Source organism: Pelodiscus sinensis, chromosome 8 (genome assembly GCF_049634645.1).
Source record: "Pelodiscus sinensis isolate JC-2024 chromosome 8, ASM4963464v1, whole genome shotgun sequence".
Lineage (NCBI taxonomy): Eukaryota > Metazoa > Chordata > Testudines > Trionychidae > Pelodiscus > Pelodiscus sinensis.
In genome coordinates this window covers 22,532,792-22,555,474 of record NC_134718.1, presented here as the reverse complement: position 1 = coordinate 22,555,474, position 22,683 = coordinate 22,532,792, and the positions used below count along the sequence as shown (strand labels likewise).

The window sequence follows — 22,683 nt, the reverse complement described above, 5'->3', positions numbered from 1 at the left end:
ATTCTAACGTTTTGATAAGAAAATGGATTTGAAAAAAGGGCTGTCAAGCAATTAAAATTAATCATAATTAATTGTGTGATTAAAATGTGATTAATTATGCTGTTAATAATAGAATACCAGTTTTTCAGATGTTTTCCACATTTTCAAATATATTGGTTTCTATTATAACACAGAATGCAAAGTATATACAGTGCTCACTTTATTTTTGGCTACAGATATTTGCACTGTAAAAACGATAAAGAAAAGGAAGTATTTTTCAATTCACCTAATACAAGTACTGTACTACAATCTCTTTATCATGAAACAAACCTGAAAGAAAGTACAATCCCTTCCCCCAAATGTCTTGCCGTCTGAAACAAACGGGATCATTATACAAATGGGAATCCACAATTCGGTTTAGGTAGAAGAAAAATCATAAGGATGTAATATCTCATACTTTAAATTCTAGAGCAGTAACTAACTCGGGGTGGGCAGCAATTTTTGAAGGGGAGAGTCACTTTAAAAATTTTAGAAGTGTTCATGAGTCACTCCAGAAGGGGGCAGGCCTTGGGTGGAAGGGGCTGGGCTTTTAAAACAGAAACAAGTGAAAGGACTTGCGCCTCCCCTGCAGCTCCCAGGCAATGCAGCAAGGCCGGGTGCTGAGAGCCCTTTCCATTGCTTCTATTTAAAAGGCTCACACCTTAGCAGCCACTGGGGAGGTGTGGGCCCTTTAAATAGAATCAGTTGAAAGGACTCTCAGCTCCTGTCCCCCTAACGCATTGCCTCCTGGCAGGCATAAGCCCTTTAAATAGAAGCAAGTGAAAGGGCTCATGCCTCCCCGGCAGGTCCCAAGCAATATGCTAGTGGTGGGGCCGGGAGCTGTGAGACCTTTCAACTGCTTCTATTTAAAGGGCTCATGCCTTCCCTGCGGCTGCTAACGGCAGCTGCGGGGAAGGTGCGAGCCCTTTAAATAGAAGCAGTTGGAAGGCTCTCGCATGTCCCTGGCTCCCAGGCAGTGTGTTGAAGGGCAGGGCTGAGAACTGCCACGTGTGCCAGATAAAAGAGCTAGGCAGGCCAGATCCAGCCCACTGATAGGCTCTTCTCCAGCCTGAGCTAACTGCACAGCTACAGAAAGTAAAGGTTGAACCTCTCTTAATCTGGCACACTCTGATCTGGCAACATCTGTGGTCCGGCATGATTTTAGTCAGCTGGATGTCCACTTATCATGGGCGGGGCCAAGTTTCCTGCTGTCCCATAATGTTTGTTTACAGACATCAGTCCTGGCTTTCAGTCTTCTGTGCTGTTACTTAGCTCTAATTTACCCCTAAATGTCTTCTTACATCCCAGTAAGCAGTGGAAGTGTTGTAACGCTGCTAGACAATATTGATGTCCCATGGTCCGGCAAATTCTCTGGTTTGGCATCGCTTAGCTCCCAAAGTTGCCAGACGAGAGAGGTTCAACCTGTCCTTCATTGTTGAGCAGGAGTGTGGGCTGAGCTCACACTCTGGGCCACGTGGAAGGCGGATGCATACCGCTGGCGTTCCGTGGACCGCACTTTGAGAACTGCTGCACTAAAGGAAAGGCTTTAAAAGGAAACGAGAATGGGCATGTATACATTATATCAGTGGTTGGCAACCTGTGATGTGAAGGCTACATGCGGCTCATCAGGGTTCTGTGAGCAGCCCACAAACATTTTGTTTACCATAGCTTATGCACAATGTTGCCATACTCCGTTGGTTTCTGTCTTTGTCATTTTCCGGTGCTGGTACTAAAGTGACATGCACATAAAGCAAGGGCACGTGAAGTGAGGTGCGTAGTCATTGCATAACCTTGACTGTAAAAGCCATGTGGTCCCTCTTCATCTAATCAAAGTGTTGCTAAGGTTCAGTCGGTACACTCTGTAAAATCTAAGTATGCAAGCACGGCTTGCAAAGCTACCCTCTCCCAAGAGACCATCTGAAGATGTGGGTTGTGCCCACTAAAGCTCATGATACCATCTACATGTTTTGTTAGTGTTTAAAGTGCTACTAGTTTATTTGTTTTTTTTTAGTTTATTCTGTTAGGGTATGTCTACACTACAAAGTTAGTTCGAACTAACTTTCATAGGCGCTACACTAGCGCTCCGTTAGTTCGAACTTAATTCGAACTAACGGAGCGCTTAGTTCGAACTAGGTAAACCTCATTCCACGAGGATTAAGCCTAGTTCGAACTTACTAGTTCGAATTAAGGGCTGTGTAGACCCTTAATTCGAACTAGTGGGAGGCTAGCCCTTCCCAGGTTTCCCTGGTGGCCACTCTGGCCAACACCAGGCAAACTTGTCTGCCCCCCTCCCGGCCCCGGACCCCTTAAAGGGCCACGGGCTGGCTACACAATTTGTGCCAGTTGCAAGGCTGCCAGCACCCGTGCCAGCACACCCTGCACCTGACACCCATGAACCAGCCACCCAATGCCACCCAGCCCTCCCCCTCTTCCCAGGACCAACCTGGCGGCTCCCAGGAGCCTGCCCGGGGCCGCAAGAGGCGGGAGCCCGCATGGTCTAGTGCGGAGATCGTGGACCTCATCGAGGTTTGGGGGGTAACATCCAATGTCCACGATCTCCGCACTAGCCACAGGAACGCGGCTGTCTACGGCCGCATGGCTGACAGGCTGGCCGCCAGGGGCCATCAGCGCAGCCGGGAGCAGGTGCACTGGAAAATCAAGGATCTGCAGCAGTCCTACTCCCGGGCCTGCCTGCCAGGGGCCGACCCGGAGGCCTGCCCCCACTTTCACGCCCTGGACCGCCTCCTGGGGGCTCATGCCATCCCCGCCCCCCGGGACGTGATAGACCCTGGGGCAGAGGGACCGCTGCAAGAGACCGAGGAGGAGGAGGAGGGCTCCGAGAGCCAGGAGCCTGCCGGCAACCTGCCCGGGACCCCCTAATGCCCTGCCAGAACCTGTTTCAGCCGCCCTTAAATGCCCTCCTGCATCCAATCAGTGTGGACGCGCTAGTTCGAATTAGCAAAACACTAATTCAAACTAGTTTTTAGTTCTAGATGCGTTAGTTCGAATTAGCGCTGTAGTGTAGACGTACCCTTACAGACTAACTCAGCTACCCCTCTGAACAGCTTGATTACACTTGGTCTTGTGGCCCATTGAGATGAAGGAGGGCTACTCAAGCAGCCCACTCACTAGCCGAGGTTGCCCATCACTGCGTTATATGCTTCTAGAGCTGTTTATATTATTGCTGATTCTTCTATGTGTATGTCTGTCACAGGGTACACCCCTGGCATGGGTGGCATCCTCCCCCCCCCCCCATATAAAGTCCATGCCCCTCTATCAGGGGAAATACGCCCAGAGAAGCCTCTCTGGGACCAGGGGTTGATTATCCAGGGAAAGGAAAATAGGTGGTAGGGGGACCCGGGCCCTCCCTCCCCACCGGGTCCCAGCCCAGGGCCCTTGAGGCAGGCAGGGCTCTTTCTGTCTTTATACCCAGGCTCTGCTGGGAGCATGCCCAGCAGGGCTGGAGGGGTGGGGCCTTCTCAGCCAGCTGGGCCTGGGCTACCCCCTGCCCTCTAGTGTGGGGCCTATCTACCCCATCTCACATCTTCCCCCTTAAATGGATGGTTACATTCTGATTTGACCGGGTTTCCTCCTCTCCTACCCGGGAAAAGAAATCTGCATTCACCTGAGCCTTACCTGAGCAGTGAGCCACTTGGCTGCAGCGATAAGTACCAGCGCATTATCCCGGGGTTGGTTTCCTTCATGCTGAGCAGCCACCTCAAAGGGGCGAGGTCGGTTACCAGTTGGAAGTGGCTACCCAATAGGTAGTACCGGAGAGCGTCTATGGCCCATTTTACTGTCAGCACCTCCTTTTCAATTGTGGAGTACTTCTGCTCCCGTGGGAAGAGTTTCTGGCTCAAATAGAGTACCGGGTGCTCTTCCTCGCCCACTTCTTGGGCTAGTATGGCTCCTAGCCCCCTCTCGGAGGCATCTGTCTGGAGGATAAAGTCCTTAGAAACGTCTGGGGGAAACAACACTGGTTCTTCCATCAGATGTCTTTTCAATGTTTGGAAAGCCCCCTCATGTTCCTGTGTCCATTGTAACTTTGTCGGCATGGAATTCCTGGTCAGGTCCGATAGCGGCGCCGCCAGTGCTGAAAACTCGGGTATGAATCGGCAATAATATCCCACCAGTCCCAGAAATTGCCGAACCTGCCTCTTTGTCGTTGACCTTTTCCACTCCTGGAGGGCCTGGACCTTGTCGACTAAGGGTCTCAAAGTCCCTTTCCCCACCGTATATCCCAGATAAATCACCTCCCTCCGTCCCAAGTGACATTTTCCGGGGTTCGCTGTGAGGTTCGCTTCCTCCAGGGTCTTTAGTACCGCTTCCAGGTTTTGGAGGTGTTCCAGCCACATGTGGCTGTAGACCACTGTCATCTATGTATGCAGTGGCATATAGCAGATGAGGGCGTAATAGCTGGTCTACTAAGCGCTGGAAAGTGGCGGCTGCCCCATGTAGGCTGAAGGGCATAGTGATGAATTGGTATAGCCCGAACGGGGTGGGGAAGGCAGTCTTTTCCTTGGAGGCAGGGGTCAGTGGAATCTGCCAGTACCCTTTTTTAAGTCCAGCGTGGAGAGGTACCGTGCTTTCCCTAGCCTCTCTAGTAACTCATCCACGCATAGCATGGGATACACATCAAACCGTGATATGGCATTGACCTTCTGAAAGTCAATACAAAATTACATTGATCCATCGGGTTTTGGGATGAGTACGATGGAGCTGCACCACTCACTGCATGAGTCCTTGATTACTTCCATCTCCAGCATCACCTGGAGTTCTTTCTGCACGGACTTCCACATTTTCCTAGTCAGTGGACGGTGCTGGTCCCGAACTTTATGGCCCAGCATCACGCGAGTCCGGCCTGGCTGGGTAGACAAGACGTGGGCGTACCTCTGGCCTAAGCGGAGTAGCCCCTCTTTCCGGGCAGGGCTCAGTTTTCCTCCCAGGGTGACCGGTCGTTTAGAGGCGGGGTCGATGGCCAACAGCCCCAAGTCGTTGTCAGGTGGGCAGGGAGTGATCACGAGTCCTTCCTGCGACTTCCATTTTTTCAGCAAGTTCACGTGATATACCTGCACTCCCTTCTTCCTCCCCGTCAATCTCACCTCGTAATCGATGGGCCCCATTCTGCACACCACCTCAAATGGTCCTTGCCATTTGGCTATTAGCTTTCACTCTTGCGATGGTAAGAGTAGGAGCACCCGATCGCCAGGCTCGAACGTCTGTAGTTTTGTCCCTCTGTTGTAGTACCGGGCTTGAGTCTCCTGAGCCTGTAGGAAGTTGGTCCGTGCAAACTCCCCTAACTTCTGCAAGAGTTCCCTCAATTGCAACACATAGCAGACCATCCCCATCACCTGGGACTCCTGCTCCTCCCAGTCCTCTCTCAGGAGGTCAAGGATCCCCCGGGGTTGCTGCCTGTAGAGGAGCTCAAAAGGGGAGAAATCTGTTGATGCTTGTGGTACTTCCCGCACCGCGAAAAGCAAGGCCGGGAGAATTTTGTCCCAACCCCAGGGATCCTCTTCTACAAATGTGCGGAGCATTGATTTCAGTGTCCAATTAAAATGCTGTACCAATCCATCTGTTTGGGGATGGTATATGGTTGTTCGCAGGGCTCGGATGTTTAACAGCCGGCATAGCTCTGCCATTAATTTGGACGAGACATGGGTGCCCTGATCAGTAAGTATCTCCTTTGGTATCCGCAATCTGGAGAACACCTTGAGGAGCTCCGTAGCTATGGTAGCGGCTGTTGTGTTCCGTAACGGCACTGCCTCAGGGTACCTTGTGGCATAATCCACTATAACTAGGATATATTGGCACCCTGAGCTAGCCTTCTTGAGAGGCCCCACCAAGTCCAACCCGATCCGCTCAAAGGGGACTCCTACCACTGGCAGGGCCACCAGTGGGGCCTTGGGTACTCCTTTTGGATTGGTGTGCTGTCATTCAAGGCAGGATTCACAGAACTCCTGTACCTCCCGGTGGATCCCTGGCCAAAAAAATCTCGGCCACCTGCTGTAGGGTTTTCTCGTGACCCAAGTATCTGGCCCAGGGGTTGGCATGGCTCAACTGCAGCACCCCCTTTCACTACCTAGAGGGAACTAGCAGCTGCGCAAATTCTTCGTCTGTCGGTGGGTCTCGGACCACCTGGTAGAGCCTGTCATTTTGGATCTCAAACCTCGGTCCTGGCTGCCCCCATTCGCCTCTTGGCTCCTTATCCTCTGTCTCTTGGACTTGCTCCCAGGCTCGACTTAGCATGAGGTCCTCTCTCTGGTCTCACAGAAAATCCTCTCTGGCACCCAGCCACTCTGTCTCTTTCCTGTCTACCGGTGGCTTCTGGGGTCCTGCTGGGCCCGATGTCCCGGCTTTGACTCCCGATTCTTCATCAGGTTCTGGGGTGTCGCCCTGGGCTGCCACCGTCCCTCCTTGGGGCTGCTTTCCTATTCCGGACAGCTCCCGGTGGCCTCAGTCTTGGATCAACTGGGTACGCCAGTTGGGGGGCTAGCCCCACCTGGCAAATCTTTTCCTCGCAGGAGTCTGCTGTCCATACCCAAGCCATTGGGTATGACCTTTTATCCCCATGCGCACACTGCAGCATGACCAGACCCCCTGTGGGTTCGGGTCCGTCACCAGGTTCTCCTGTACCAGGATCTGGCTACACCTGGAGTCTATTAGGGCCCTGACAAGGGTCTCTTCCACCTGTACCTCTGTCACGGCCTTTGTCGGCTCACTTCCCCGAGCCTGGTGACCCACAGTCGATACCTGGGTGTATCCACTGTCCGCCATTGCTCCTGTTGGGCTCACCACAATTCTGCCAGCTTCTGGAACAGCTGCCGTTGTTGCTCCAGTTGTTGAACGGTCCATTGCTGCAAAATCTGGCTCAGTTGCAGGAGCTGCTCCCGTTGTCTCTCAGCCATCCCTTCTACCCCTTTCACGGGTTCCATCTCGCCCTCTTTAACTCTTTTTTTAACCCTCCTATCGCACTCACATCACCATGGTTCAGGGGTGATCTGGTGCCCATGTTCTCCTCCAACCTGTCACGGGGTACGTTGACATTGTCACATTCTGTAAAATATTCCTGTAAGACATAATGACACACTGAGACCTAGGAATTGCCATAATGAATCAGACTTGTTATTCGTATAGTTCCAATATGCTACCTCCAACAATACCCAGCATCATATGCTTCAGAGGAAGTTACTTCTGACCATACCCAGGTAGAATTCCCAGAATACCTCTGACATTACTCAGAAGAAGTTACCTCCAACAATACCCAGCATCACATGCTTCAGAGGAAGTTACAAAGCACTCTGCAGTATGCACTTTAAAAGGTGTTTCAGATTTTGTACTACAGCAAATGTCTTCATTAGTTCCCTGGTTTACTATTCTATCTGAAAAACTAAGATATAGAAAATCAAACAAATAAAAATACTGTGATGAGACAACAGCTGATGTGAGTTTACTAAAGAATTAAAAATCATAGGGTTGGTGTCTGGACCATTTGCTGATACCAGAGTTTTAGAATGAATAAGCTGCACCAAAGCTGCACGTGTTATGAAGCTTTATTTTATCTTTGGATTCTGGAATCAAATATAAATAACTCAGGTTTCACTTGTCTGTTTATATATTGTCACTAGAAACCCTAATTGAAAGTTTGCTTGAACTTTAGTCTCCCATCAGTTTATGCTCATAACTGCTATGAATGTATTTTTACTTATGGGAAAAGAAGCCATTAGTATGTCACAGCTGGGGAGGGTTTATTCACTACTGACCTGATTCTTCACTGAAGTCAATGCTTCTCTGCATTCATTAATCCAGTTTACTAACTGGACGAATTGGGTCAGTAGAGAATGACTCCCAAAGGGGATGTACACACAGCCTCTACCTTTGTACCAGCCCAGAAAGAGCAGCTGAACTTTGATATTTCACAAGCTACTCTGTTTCAGTAGGCCTCTTACTTTCCATAGTTTTGCTCTTCTCACTATCTTGAGCACAGCTGTGTAACATCATGTTTTTAAAATCGTCTGTGCTCTTGGTCAGTAATTTGAATCACTTGATTTAAATGTGGTTTTGTCCAATAGCATGGTCTTCTTTTTGTTGAAAATAAATAGTGTGTGTGTGTGCGTGAGTGAGTATAAATACACATATATACAAAATATTTCAGAGTGTAAGTAACATGTCATGTCACAGTTCTCATATGCTACGTCTACACTATGAGTTTGCTTGGCAAAAAATATGCTAATGAGGGGCTCATTTACATGAGCCGCAATCTCATTTGCATATATTCTGCCGATCCATTTTTTTCACTGGGTTTTTTTTGCGCAAAAACAAGCAGTGTGGAGGTTTTCTTTTTGCTCGAAAACCCCAGCGAATAAATGGATTGGCAGAAAATATGCAACTGAGATTGCGACTCATGCAAATAAGCCCCTCATTAGCATATTTTTTGCCGAGAAAACTCATAGTGTAAACGTAACCATACTGCATTTTAATTCTGCTCCTGCATTTGTGTCAATAGGAGTTTTGCAAAGATGACACGATGTTGGACCTGTCTGACTATATGGTATATAAAAATATCTTTTTTACTTAATTATGATTGTTCTTTAAATACAAACTCTGCCATGAGTTTATTGATGATAGAATCAGAAACTAAAGCAGTATTTTCTTCTGTGTTATGCAATTTAGTTTTATTTGCCATAACATGACCAGAAAAAAACAAACTGGCTGTATATTTATTGTTTTATCTTTGTTTTCCCAGGTCCCCCAGACTCTCCTAGAGCCTGGTTTTCAGATATATTCACTATATTTCCCCTATACCTGGGCTTTAAAGTGGTCACATTACATTTACACTCACCTTCAAGCCATTGCCCAGAATGATATAAAGCAGCTTTACAGTAAATGAGATTCAAACCCTTGAGTTTTCAATTTGTGGACTTCATGGACCATGATATAGAGAACCCACCAAAGCATGAAGAACATCTGAGCTGCGTGTAGTTAAAAGTATCTGTGAATGTGTTATACATTTGTCCTCAATGGGCAGCAAAGTAGCATACTATTGTGCTGGTGACCATAAGTCATGAACAAAAATTAAAATATATGTTGAATATTTATAGCATATTGTTGCTTTTTAAAAGGGCAGATTGCTGTGAATCAGTTTTGTTTTATCTTCATTGCCTTGCCAAATGAAGCTCAGAAAAGGTCTTTAGGACAGTGGTTCACCTTTGCATAGTCTTTCTAGTCTTCTGTTCTCCTAGGGTACATCTACACTTGCTCCCTAGTTCAAACTAGGGATGCAAATGTAGCCGACCAAAAAATGAGTAGTAACATTAGTTCGAACCAAGGGGTTTGATTCGAATTAACGCGTTCCGGAGCACACTTCCTGGTTCTAATCAGCTGGCGAGCAGAATAGCGCACGGGTGAGATTATGCTAATGTAGTGCAGGATATTTAAATCCCCGCTTCATTAGCTATTTCGGTTAGCTACATTTGCATCCCTAGTTTGAACTAGGGAGGAAGTGTAGACGTACCCCTAGGGAAACCAAGCTGTGTTTGGGTCAGCAGTGGCTGGGAAGCAGCCTTAATCTATGAATGAATGCTGAAGTAATAAAAGAGAATCATCTGAATGTGTACTTTATATGCTTTCTCTCCCACAGAATGATATCACTCCATTGCATGTTGCATCAAAGAGAGGAAATGCTAATATGGTCAAACTGCTACTTGATCGAGGAGCTAAAATCGATGCCAAAACAAGGGTAAGATTAAATGTGAATGATATGGATGGTATTATTTATAGGTTTATCCTTTTGGCATGTATGTTTGGAAATAAAAGAAAACATTCATTTATGTGCCAAGGTTTGGTGAGAGTAGAGAATTATCTTTGATTTATACAGTCACTGCAGGTGGGCACTAATATTTTACCTCTCATTCAAATAATGTTCAAAACACCTTGCTAGTTAAAACTGAGAACTAACTTCCATGCAAACAAAGCAATACCTGTCTTGTCTCTGATGTCTCATGAAGCCTACTGCTAGGTGGATCATTTGGAGGCATGAATTACACCTACTAGTGATTAAACCCTGATAGCGTGGTATTCAGTTTATAGATGCACCCCAGAATTTGAGCAGTGAAGGAGCCCCATCTCCTGTAACTTTCCCAGCCTCCATAACTGGAATAGGATGGCTTCTCCATGTGCTCCTAAAACACGCAAGGGAGAATTTTCAGCTTCCTCCTTTTGCCTGCAAAAATCTTTATTATGGGGACCTTCTCTCCACGCGTTTTTTAATAGAAATCTTCCCTCCCTCCCTGATGCCCAGGAGTGAAATGTGCTGAGTTAACATCCCTGAAGTATGGAATCTTTCCATTATCCATTGAACATGTAAAGTGCAGACACAGTATTGTCGATTTGTCTCATCTGTGCCTACGAAGGGCTACTTCATAGAAAGAGAGAGTCATTCGCCTTCATGTGCCATTCAGTGCTTTGCTGAACTTGCCAGCAAGGGTGCCAGAAGTAGCTGTGGTTTTTGTACAGTAGACACTTGTCCAGTAGTGATATAGACTGATGTAGGCATCAGATCATGTAGATATATATCACAGAACAACAATCAGATGATAATCACTGTATTTGAAAACTTGGGTAAGGCAAGTGCTTGGATATTTTATTTATTGAACTAGCAAGAAGTAACTTACAAAGTAAACTCTGCACTGATGCTGCTGCAGTTCCTGGATGTATTCTCTGCCTCACTCTCCGTGGGTGCTTATATGCGTGCATGAGAGGGGATCTCTGAGAGCCAAGGGGAAGTGTATCAGCAGTGTGACCTGCAAAATGTTTGACAGTTTTCTTTTTCTTGCAGAAACATTAACCCATTATTGTCCACTATTCCTTTTTCATATTTTTAATTCCTCACTGAAAAAAGTCAAACTAGCACAGTGATTTAACTCATCTTTGATGTAGTTATTACAGTATCAACAGCTGCCAAGTATGCATATTTTTGTATATTTTAATTGTCTTTGAGATCTACTGTAAAGCATGTCTTCAGGTAACTGTTCATTCTCTGTCATGTATACAGAAAGATGATCAATTCATTAAGTTTTTGTTCTTCTTGAATATCTGCTCTCACTTCAGACTTCTTTCCAAATGCTTATTTCCCTTCTCAGTTGCATTCTCCGTTACTGTTAGCAGATGCTTGATTTCTCCATGAAATGTTTCCACTTTCTCTCATCAGTGAATACAAATGAGGAGATAATTCTTTATCAGTGTAGCTTGTTAAAGCTAATGTCCATCTCACTATATTCTACTAGAGTAGTTGTGTGTTTTTTTAACCGTGGTAAATGTTATGTGCCTCTGTTATAATTTTGTATCTGTTTTTCAGTAGGTTCGAAGGCACCGTTGGTGTCCCAACAGGTTTCCTGCTCTGTCAGTGATGATAAATGTTTGGCTTCATGCATTTTCATACAGTCTGTCTGTATATCATACCAGCTCTGTTCAGATAGCTAGCATAATAGACTTCAAGAAAGCTCCCAAAGACCATAGACTCAGATAAAATATGAAGCCATCTGAGTCGTGTTTATTGTCAAATGAAGTACAGTAATAGTTGCCAGTAGATAGACTCCCAACTGAACCACTACACATACATACCCCCTGACAATGGATTTGACTCAGTCAATAGTATGGATTTCATTGTTGTCCCCTAGGCCAACCAAAGAGTTATGTTGTGGTACCCCCATTTTTGTAGTCTGAGACAAACATTCTATGATACACACCTTACACATCATCTTACACGTTAGACTATGTCTAGATTACATCCCTCTGTCAACAGAGGGATGTAAATGAGACACTTCGAAAGTGCAAATGAAGTGGGGATTTAAATATCCCATGCTTGGTTTGCATAATCGCATCACGGCGCTCTTTCGAACAAGTGCCATTTTGAAAGTAAAACTGCCGTCTGAACTTGAGGTTTACAGGATCTTTTGAAAAAGCCTGCTGTTTTTGAAAGAACCACATCTAGACATTCAAAATGGCGCTTGTTTGTGCATGCAAAGTCATTACCAGATATGGCAGTGGAATGTGGGGAAGGTTTAAGAACAGTCCATCTAACAGCTTTAGCTACATCTAGGGGAAAGAGTCCACCAAAAAAAGAACTAGTTTAAAAAAAAAAAGGAAGCGGGACTGTTACCTCTCATCAGCATTAGAAGCACAGCCTATCTGAAACACAAAAAGAAGCCAACAGAGAGCATCAAAATGAGACTTTACATGCCAAAACCAAGGCGCAGCAAGCAAGCAGATATTGTGCAAATCATTAGTGCATCAAGCCCTGTGAAGAGATACAGACAACCTCAGACACAGGGCACCTCAAAGTCATGTCTGACAGCCTGAGGAAATCTCTAGATCCTCCTGTTAACAAATGACACACTGGTGAAATCATTACAAATTAAGGCAAGCAGTTGTCTCATTGGATTGAATATTATTCATCACTATATGCACAAGAAAGAAACATCTCCAGTGAATCGCTGGACCAAATACCAACTCTACTGGTTATGCCAGAACTAGATGTGGAGCCCACTGTTAAAGAGCTAAGCCAGATGATTGATTTGCTATCAAGTTCCCAGCGGAAATCCTCACATGCAGGAAAGATATCTTCATCAACTGCTATTTAAATGCTGGTAAAAGGGTGAGATACTACAAAAGATATGTGACACAAACATCACCACTTTTTGTATAAAAATAAAGGTGAAAAGAATGACTGCAGCAACTACTGGGTAGCTCACTATTAAGCGTACTAGGACGAGCTTTCATAAAAAACATCTTAGTGCACTTATAACAGCCGGCAAATCATATCTACCCTGAATGATGGTGAGGATCAACTATAGACATTATTTTTTCTTTGTGTTGATTCCAAGAAAGATGCAGAGAGTAAAACTGATCATTGTACATCACCTTTGAGGACGTAACCAAAGCATGCAGCACAGTCAGCAGAACAGTTCTATTTGCAGTACTAGAAAAATAGAATGCCCACCATCCTTGTTAACTCATATACCTTCATTCCACAAGACAAGAGCAACTCCAGTTTGATGGATTCACTCCAAATAGCTTTGAGATGGAAAGGAAAGTGAAGCGAAGAAGAGTTCTTGCCCTTACATGCATTGGAATCTTTTTTCAGTACTCTTGAACTGTGCATTTAAGGACATGAGTGTATCTTCATATAAGAGTGCATGGAAACTTTTTCAACCTGTCCCAACTTAGGTCAAAGATGAACGTAAATAGATGTTAATCAGAGAATTTCTGTTCACGGATGATCTGCTGTCATGGTCCACAAAGATTTACTACTAGTACTTACGGATTGACTTTCAAGTGACTTTCAGGCATTTGTTCTCAGTATTAGCATCAAAAAAATAGTTGTATTAGAACAGGGGATTCCACAAGATCCTTTAATTATCTTAAATGCAAACAGCTGGAAATAGTCTAAAAGTTCAGCTATTTAGGTTCTACAGCAGGGGTACTCAACATGCAGCCCGCGGCCCATTTGTTTGCGGCCTGCGGTGCAGTTTGGGTTTATGCAGGACTCAACACGTGGCCCGTGGGTGGGATCCTTTGCCCATGGCCTCCACTGGGAACATGCTCCACAATGGCGAGGTGTCTCCCAGGCTGGGTGAGCACTGAAAGACGCAAGTTAACGGGCTGGCTGGAACAGACAGGTATAGGGTATCAACATTTCTAGCCTGGGGGTGCTGGGAGCGCCAGATCATTGTATAAAGTGGTGGCTGCTTAGCTCGTGGGCAGAGCCTGAGAGGTACTGACTGGCCCACGCTGGGCACGTTTGGGTCCAGCACTGTGGCCAGGCAGTCCTGCCTCTCTCCCTCACAGAGCAAAGGGCGTCAGCCCTGTTGGGAATCCAGGATGGGGCTCCTGGGCACCTGTCCTTTTTTGCCACTCATGTCCAGCCTGACTCATCCAGCTCCCCACCCACCTCAGGTTGGAGCACTCTGGCTTGGAAACTTTTTTACAGTAAAATCACCCCAAGAAATGCACAACATGAAGCTTCAAGCTAAACACCCAAAACACTGCGTGAAGGGTTGACTCACTGCCATGGCGCCATCAGCCAGCTGTCCTAGGAATTAGCTCTTCTTGCCTTGCTGGGTGCCTTTCTCTAAGTGGTGTCACCCCATGTTTCCAGTAGTGCCCACACCAGTATCCGAGCCCCGCTTCCGGGGTTGTTGTTCACTCTGCTCACACCCCCAGGATCCTCTTTTTCCCAGAGTACCCTATTCTCCTCCTTAGGCACTGCAGCCTGGTAACTTGCTTGGCCAGAGCTCCCCTAGCCCTGCCTTGTCTCCCCAGCACTTCTCTAGCTCCAGGAAGCCACCTGCTTCCCTAACAGCCAGGCTCTCACTGCTCTTCCTCCTCCACAGCAGACCCTTATATAGCTCCCGGATTTTTTTATGGGACAAGGCAATATGTCAGGTTTACTGACAGTACACTATAAAATTAGCATATGCATTTATTTTTCAAACACACACACACATACATGTTCTGCAGCTGGTATTAAAATTACCAGTTTTATAGTAACTTGAGCAGGGCTGACCTTAACATGAGGCAAACTGAAGCAGCCACCTCAGGTGCCAGTCTGGGGGGGGGGGGGGGGGGGGCGCCACTAGGACCCAGGGTGTAGAAAATTGTGTCTGCTGCTGGTGCAGATGTATTCTCTCTGCTCTAGATGCACAGAGATGGTGGAGTGCTTTGCTGGAGGAAGGAGGGCACAAGAGATGTAACAGGCAGGCAGGAGAAAAGGTGAGAGGGAATAACAGAAAGCAGCAGGAGCTACAGGGAGAGAGAGGCGGAGGAATTTGGATGTACCTCTCTAGCACCCCCAGGAGGCCTGGACTGATTAACACCAGCTTCTCAGGGAGCTTCCTGTTCATTGCTGCTTCCCTGAACCCACTGGAGGAGATCAGGCAGTCAACTGAATTAGTAGGAGCCAGTTAGGCCCTTAAGATGCTGATATCTTCCCTCACTCAGGCCCTGCTACCAGCCTGCTTATTTGTCCCCTTCAATTGAGTGTTGAGAGCTATGATAGCTGGCACAGAACAGCAGTCATGAGTGAAAGAAGAAAATGCCCCTCTGGGGCAGCATTCAGAAAAAGAAAGAAAGCAAAGGAAGCTTTTCTATCTAAACAGGAAGGAGCTCTCCTGAGATACATAGACACAAATGCGATGAGGAGTCCTGTGGCACCTAACAGATTTATTGACACATAAGCTTATGTGGGCAAAGATCCACTTCGTCAGATGCATGTAGTAGAAATTCCAGAGGCAGGTATAAATATACGGCATAAGAAGAGAGTACCAATCAAGAGTAAGGCTAGAGATAACAAGGTCAATTCAGTCAGGGAGGATGAGGCCCACTTCTAGCTACCATGGCTACTCCTAACACAAATGTTCACGGTGAGCCATCCGGCCCCAGTGCAGATGTTAGTGATGAGGAGATGCCTGATCTTCCAGTTAATCAGAGTGCAGGTGACCTGGCAGCTACTGCAGCATCCATATTTCCATCTCAAATGGATGTAAGCATGCACATTCCTAAAGAAAAGTGTAGATCAGAGAAGAGTGTGGTGGAGGTGCATGAAACAGCTGCTGCTGAGTTTAGTTCCTTAAGTCTAGATGATCCAGGCCTATGGACCCACTTGAGCAGTAGCCTGAGGGGCTTCATTGTACTGCATGGGCCACAGCAAGTGAAAAACTTCATGTTCCCCAAAGACAATGAAAATAGAAGTTTCCATCCAACACATTACTGGTGTGAAAACCCCAATGGTGACAAAGTGGAGAGGCCATGGCTTATATACTCAAAAACCCAGATTGCTGCATACTATTGTTGTTGCAAACTCTTCCAGTCTAATGTTCCAGCCACATTGGGTTCTACAGGAACAAAGGACTGGAAAAATCTGGCTAGAAATCTGGCATGCCATGAGAAGGCAGCAAATCACCAGAGAACATTCCATGGGTGGAAAGAGCTTGATATGAGACTAAGGTTAAAGGCCATCATAGCTGATCAACATCAAGAGAAGATTGCATCAGAGTCTCTTTACTAGCAAAATGTTCTGAAAAGGCTCATTGCCATTGTGAGAATGCTTGCTACCCAAAACCTAGCACTGCGTGGCACTTTAGATCAGCTGTACGTGCCAAACAATGGAAACTTCCTTAAAATTGTGGAGCTGATGGCTGAGTTTGATGCTGTACTCCAGGAGCATCTAAGAAGAGTCATCACCCAAGAAATGTACACACATTACTACCTTGTGAAAACAATTCAAAATGAGATTATACAGTTACTGGCAACAAAAATTAAACAGAAGATTGTGGCAGATCTGAAGTCAGCAAGATATTACTCTGTTATTCTGGACTGCATACCTGATATCAGCCATACGGAACAAATGACTTTAATGGTGCGTTTTGTAACAACTACAGAACCTAATGAAAATGTCCCTGTAATGGTGACTGTCAGAGAGCATTTTCTAGAATTTATTGACATTGATGATACTACAGGAGCTGGTATGACAATATGCTTCTTAGAAAGCTTGAAGATACGGGAATTGCGATAACTGACATGAGAGGTCGGGGATACAATAATGGTGCCAACATGAGAGGAAAGAACAGAAGAGTGCAGATACGGATCTGAGAGTTAAACCCTCAAGCTTTTTTTGTCCCATGCAGTTCTCATTCATTGAACTTGGCGGTCAGTGATGCAGCATCAGCTTCTAGTGAGGTTGTTGAATTTTTTAATGTAATTCAAAGCATCTATGTATTTTTCTCTGCATCAACTCATCGATGGCAAATTTTGAAGCAACTTCTGGGAAAATCCTCTCTGACACTGAAACCACTGAGTGCCATACGATGGGAAAGAACAGTGGCAGAGGGAAATGGAATCACCAGAAACATACATACCTTCAAATTTCTGTGTGGCTTTGTGTTGTGGCATGACATACTGTTTGAAATAAATGTTGTAAGCAAGAGACTCCAAAGTGTTGACCTTGATATATCTGGAGCAATGGAACAACTGGACAAAGCAAAGTCATACCTACAGTCTTACCGGTCAGATGAGGGATTTCAAAATGTCCTGAAGAGTGCACGGAAGTTGGCAGAGGAATGTCACACTGAAGCTATTTTCCCATGCATTCAAGAATACAGGAGTCACCAAAGAAGACATTTTGATTACGAGGCATGGTATAATCCCATAAGAGACCTCAAACAACAATTCAAGGTTGAATTCTTTAACTGGGTGCTAAATCGTGCAATACAGTCAGTTGAAGAACATTTCATGCAGCTCAAGGATCACAGCAGTATATTTGGAATGTTGTATGATATTCCAAAACTCCTCACAATACCTGAAAAAGACCTACACCAGCAATGCAGGGCACTAGAGACACTGTTGACACATGGTGACATGCACGATATTGATGCAAGTGATTTAGGTATTGAACTAAAAACCCTTTCAAGATACATTTCAGCAGGATCAACTCCAAAGGCTGTTCTGGAATATATGTGCACAAATAAGATGACCACCCTCTTTCCAAATGCTTTTGTTGCTCTGTGCATACTTCTAACACTTCCTGTAACAGCTGCCAGTGGATAACACAGCTTCTCCAAGCTGAAGTTAATAAAAACACATCTACGCTCCACAATGACACAGGAGAGACTGGTTGGCCTTGCAACCATCTCAGTAGAGCATGAGCTGGCCAAGACTGTGGACCTTCAGGAAGCAGTTCAAATTTTTGCAACCAAGAAGGCACAGAAATCACCACTTTGATTATTCAAACAGATAAAAATGCCAGTGTTTACTATGCAAACAAGAAAAATTATATTTGCTGTTCAGGCGTTTGAAAGTTAAGTGTTACTTAACATTTTTGGACAAGGCATTTTAAGTTGTTAGTTCTCCTTTATTGGGGTAGGTAGCAGAGCAGTACTATGAGAGGAGCAGAACAGGAAGAAGGTAGAATTGAGACCTTTCAAAGTTTTGGCCCAAGCGAGGGGTCATGGGGGCATCATTTGAGCTCCCCACCTCAGGTGCCAAAATGTTGTGAGCTGGCCCTGGACCTGAGTCAGTTTAATGGCCACTTAGATAAAACATGGGTGAGGAGCCAGGCTCTGTCAGTTACGATCTGATGCTCCTTTGGTTGTCACAGGACAAACTCAGTCCCCAAGCCAGTTATAATGGTCAGTCTCAGAGCAAGTGTATGGATCTTGCTGCATATTATACAAACAATATTTATTTACTACAAAAAATTATAGGATTAATTATAATTTAAAATTGATGTTTCTGAGGGGGACCAGCCTTTGAAAATATTATACCAAATGGTATACCATTATTTTTTTTGTCTTGCATGGATACCTTTACAACTTTTGACCCCTGATGCAGAATGGCCAGTTTGCATATCTATACCTGTATTTTTGGGGCGGCAACTAAATGGCCTCATTTGTTTATTTTCTGGCACCCATTTGTACAAAACAGTCCAATTGACTTTCCACGGAAAAATTACAACTTACAACATTGTTTGTAGTTAGTAGGCTTATAGTTTTGTTTTCATGGACTAGAAAATAATACATTATGGTAAGTTCACCTGACTTGAGGATTGGGTTTGGTATGGGATATGAAACTTTTGTTTGATTTTTAAAGCATGAAGCACTATTGAATTTTTTGTAATAAATACACCCCTATATTTGAGTTTATAACCTTGTGGTTTCATGCCTGCATGACATCATTGCCATGCCCCAGGCAAGGTATAGAGTACAGAGCTGCACTCCTGGAAGGGGTGGGGCCTAGTGCATGCCACAACCCCTCCCTTCCTCCCTTCACCCCCCAGCCCTTAGCATCTCTCAGAGAGGTCGCACAGGGCTCTGATGGCAATTGAAAGGACCTAGAGCTCTTACCACTGCTGCTACTGTGTCATGAGCACCGGGCCCTTTTGAGCCATTGTGCCCCGGAGCAGTTTGCCACCTCCCTTGCAGTAGGTGTGCCAACATATCACCTTTGCAAAAAAGTTTCTGGGTAGCAGTGTTAGTGTTATTGTTTTCAGTAGGGAAAGTTTTTATTTATTTGAAAAGGAATTTACAATGATCAGTAAGTGCTAGATTTTTAAACAACTTTTTGGTAGTTTATTAATAAAATTCCTTTGATTGTATGCTCTGGTTCAAGTTGAATATTTAATGTATTACTGTTTTGTTCTGGGTTTTTATCAGTGAACTGATTGTGGTGTTTTGGTTTATGGTGTTTAATTTTGGGTTTGGTGGTATTTGCACTATGGCAATCTTTCCTTTTAGAGTGACCACTAGATACTTACATTTGGGTGTTCTTTTTTAATTAAAGCGTGCACCAACATGTTTGATTTGAACACTGTGTTAGCAGTGATCCCTTTGTAAACTAGATTGATGATCCACTGGGCCATACTGTTGTTAGAAGCTTTACCTTTCATTAGTTTACCTGACAAAATATATCAAAGGGATTATTTTGGATAGTAATAGGCACAGTGTTTGTGAGCAGGTTAAAGGAATGTACTGCCCAGAGAGCTGCTAGACATTTACACTCAAAGGGGTTAAAGTTTAATTTTATACCTTTTGGCTTTTTAGATTCATATGCTATTGGTGCTGGGTTTGTCATTATTATTGTTTTGCAGTAGAGCAGCTGCTAGTGTCACTTTATTGACAGCCAAACAGTACCAAATAGATTTGACTAGCTGGGAAAGCATAAAGGGAAGCTATGGCTGCTTTTTGTTTTAAGTGCTGAAGGTGGGACTAAGGTGCCACACTTTCATTTGGATTTTTTAACAGTTTTTATAAAGGGAGAGTGATTGAAGCATACTTATAAGTGTTTGGCCACAGAAAATAATTATTACAGACTTTTTTTAATAACCAATGTTATTACTAACCTTTTTGGTGATTTCATTTTGTGCTTAACATTTAAGTTTATTTCTTAGAATGTAATACGCAGCTAGCAACAACACAAGAGAAACAACACAAAACATTATTTTTGTTTGTTTTTGAAGTTCTGAAAGAAAAGAAGAACATTCTTTCCTCCCTCCCCCTTGCAGGGAAGGGTGGCAGATTAAAATATATCTTTTCTTTTACCAGTTTTCTTGATGACTTCAGGCAAAACAGAGGAATTACTCCCATACTTTTTTGTTTTTTGTTTTATAGGCAGGTCATGTATAATGGCTTTTACTTATTAAGGGTTTAGGTAAATTATCCCACTGTTTAGTTATTGAATTTTTGAGGTAGTGATAGAAGGCTTATAATTTTTTTAACAAAAAAAGCAATTTCTTCTTACTAATTTAAAATGCACATTAGCAAAACAAATATAAATAATACTCCTCATACAATTCCATCAGGTAGGCCTTTTGGCCTACAGTGACAAGTGCCACTATCCTCTCTATCAGGGCATCAAAATTCATGACAGGAGCTAGCTCCTACAGCTAGAAGAGAAAAGAGCCCATGGGAAGCAAGCAAGATACATTCCTTTGCAATTTCTGCCAAAAATCATGCAAATCCTGGTTTGGACTATTCGGTCACATGAGACATTGCCCAACCATTTATGTCATAGGCTTCAGTGCCCGCCACCTCTTGCAAACAAAATAGCTATCCCATAGTGCCTGTGCCGCTTTAAATTCTGGGTTATGCACCCAGTGCATGCTCGGATCAAAACTGTGCAGCAGGTGGTAATGGGTTCGTGTCATCAGTGTCTCAGAATGCACTCATTTACTCCCTTGTAAGGATGTTAGCTATCGGTTAATATACAGGCAGTCCCCGGGCTACATGGATCCGACTTACATCGGATCCCTACTTACAAACGGGGTGAGGCAACCCCGCACTAGCTGCTTCTCCCCAGCAGACCAGGGAGTCGCGAAGCTAGCGCCCCCCCCCCCCCCCCCCCAGCAGACCAGGGAGACGCGGAGCGGCTTTTCTCAGCAGACACCTCAGCTTGAGAATAAAGGACTGAGGGAAGTGAGGTGTGGGAGAATAAAACTGAGCTCTGGAGAAATGTTTGGCTAGAGTTTCCCCTACAATATGTACCAGTTCCGACTTACATACAAATTCAACTTAAGAACAAACCTACAGTCCCTATCTTGTACGTAACCCGGGGACTGCCTGTAATAGTCGACTAACCACATGAATTCTTAGCAGGTAGTTGACTAGTCTATAGTCCCTGATGGCGGGGCTGCAAGCCAGTGCAATTTGGCCCCACTCCCAGAGAGCCCCCTGCCACTCTGCGAGGTGGTAGCAGTCCCTGTCCATGGAGGGTCCGAGCTCCCTGAGTACAGAGACTGCTGGGGGGAGAGTGGGGAGAGGCTTCCACAAAGCAGCCTCTGTCCGTGGCCAGTAGCAGCACGGCTGTGGACAGAGTCTGCTTCATAGAAGCAGACCCTGTCCGTGGGGGGAGTCTCTGCCCCCCACAAGAGGGGTTGCTGCTATGAAGCAGCCTCTGCCTGCAGCAGGCCTAGGTCACCATGGACAGAGCTTCCCAGCAGCTTCTTCGGGGAGGTGGGGGGGGGGGAGATGTGAGTAGTTGACCAGGTTAACCAATAAGCCTGGGCTTATCAGTTAATCAACTAGTCGACTACTCATTCACATCCCAATTTCCTCTCCCCTTGATTGAGATGAACAGCAAACAGTCTTTTTGTGCCGTTTGTCCCTGCTTGCCTGCACAGATCACATAGCAGCACAAATATGGATCCTGTTTTGCATGAAGCCATTGTAATTTTGGTGTCTCCCTTCGTGTGCCTAATGGCGCAGTATGTCGAGGGCATAGGCACGGCACACCAGGAAAAAGTCCAGGAGGAGGAATCGCCTCCATCTCAGGATCCCACAGGCACGCTGTACAGGCAAACCCTTGCATTGAACAAAAGGGAGCCACAGTCAGGGACCACACCTGGGGCTGGGAAGATCAGCCTGTCATCCAGAGGATGCCCCCAAAGGACAGGTTTCAGCCCAGGAGGAGGCAGCTGCAGGCCGGGGCCAGCCCCCAGAGCCTCGCTTTCCCAGGCAGAATTCAGGTGTGGGAGGAGGCGCTGGAGGCCAGAGCCAGCCCCTGGAACATCGCTCCCCGGACTACATGCAGGGCTGGGGGGACTGCTGGATGCAATGGCAATCCCCCACACCCATACCATCCCCCCAAAAGGCCACTGGGGGGGTGGCTGGACCATTGCCTCCCAATCAGCTGCAGTCCAGAGGGACCAGAGTCAGGCTGCATAGGCTGCAGGACCTGATTTGTACATGGAATTCCCACACTTGGACACAAAGCTTTTGGAAACTGAAGGCTGTTTGCATATTCAGTCATGTTAAATGCATGTATAAATCAGGTGAGAAATTGCACGCACCACTTTCTAAAATCACATCCACAAGAAGGTCTTTAATGTAAATCCATCATGTGCTGAGCCTTTTTTTTTAAAATACATTCAGCTAACACAGATTTACATAGTGTAACTGGTATCTAAATTACAGGTTGATCACGTAATTCCTCTCTCATTCAAGATGTAGACATGCAAGTGCTGGGTACACAATAAAAAAGTTAAACAATCTTCTGTTTGAAAATACCATGTCATTCATGGAATAAATGATTCAAGGAATGTTATTTGATCTTCAGCAGTATTGATGATGCATTACTATCAAACACACAGAAACGTCCTGCAGTAACGTATGCTTA

At 45.3% G+C, this 22,683-nt stretch overlaps 1 protein-coding gene across 5 annotated transcripts in view; it reads left to right on the top strand.

Annotated features, from left to right (window-relative positions):
- Positions 1 to 22,683, top strand: part of ANK3 (ankyrin 3) — a 350,441-nt gene that overhangs the window by 139,741 nt on the left and 188,017 nt on the right. For all 5 annotated transcript variants that reach the window (XM_075934865.1, XM_014573512.3, XM_014573510.3 and 2 more), the window contains one exon: positions 9,659 to 9,757. In XM_075934865.1, the coding sequence (XP_075790980.1) occupies positions 9,659 to 9,757 (99 nt within the window). The remainder of the gene's footprint in view (positions 1 to 9,658; positions 9,758 to 22,683) is intronic.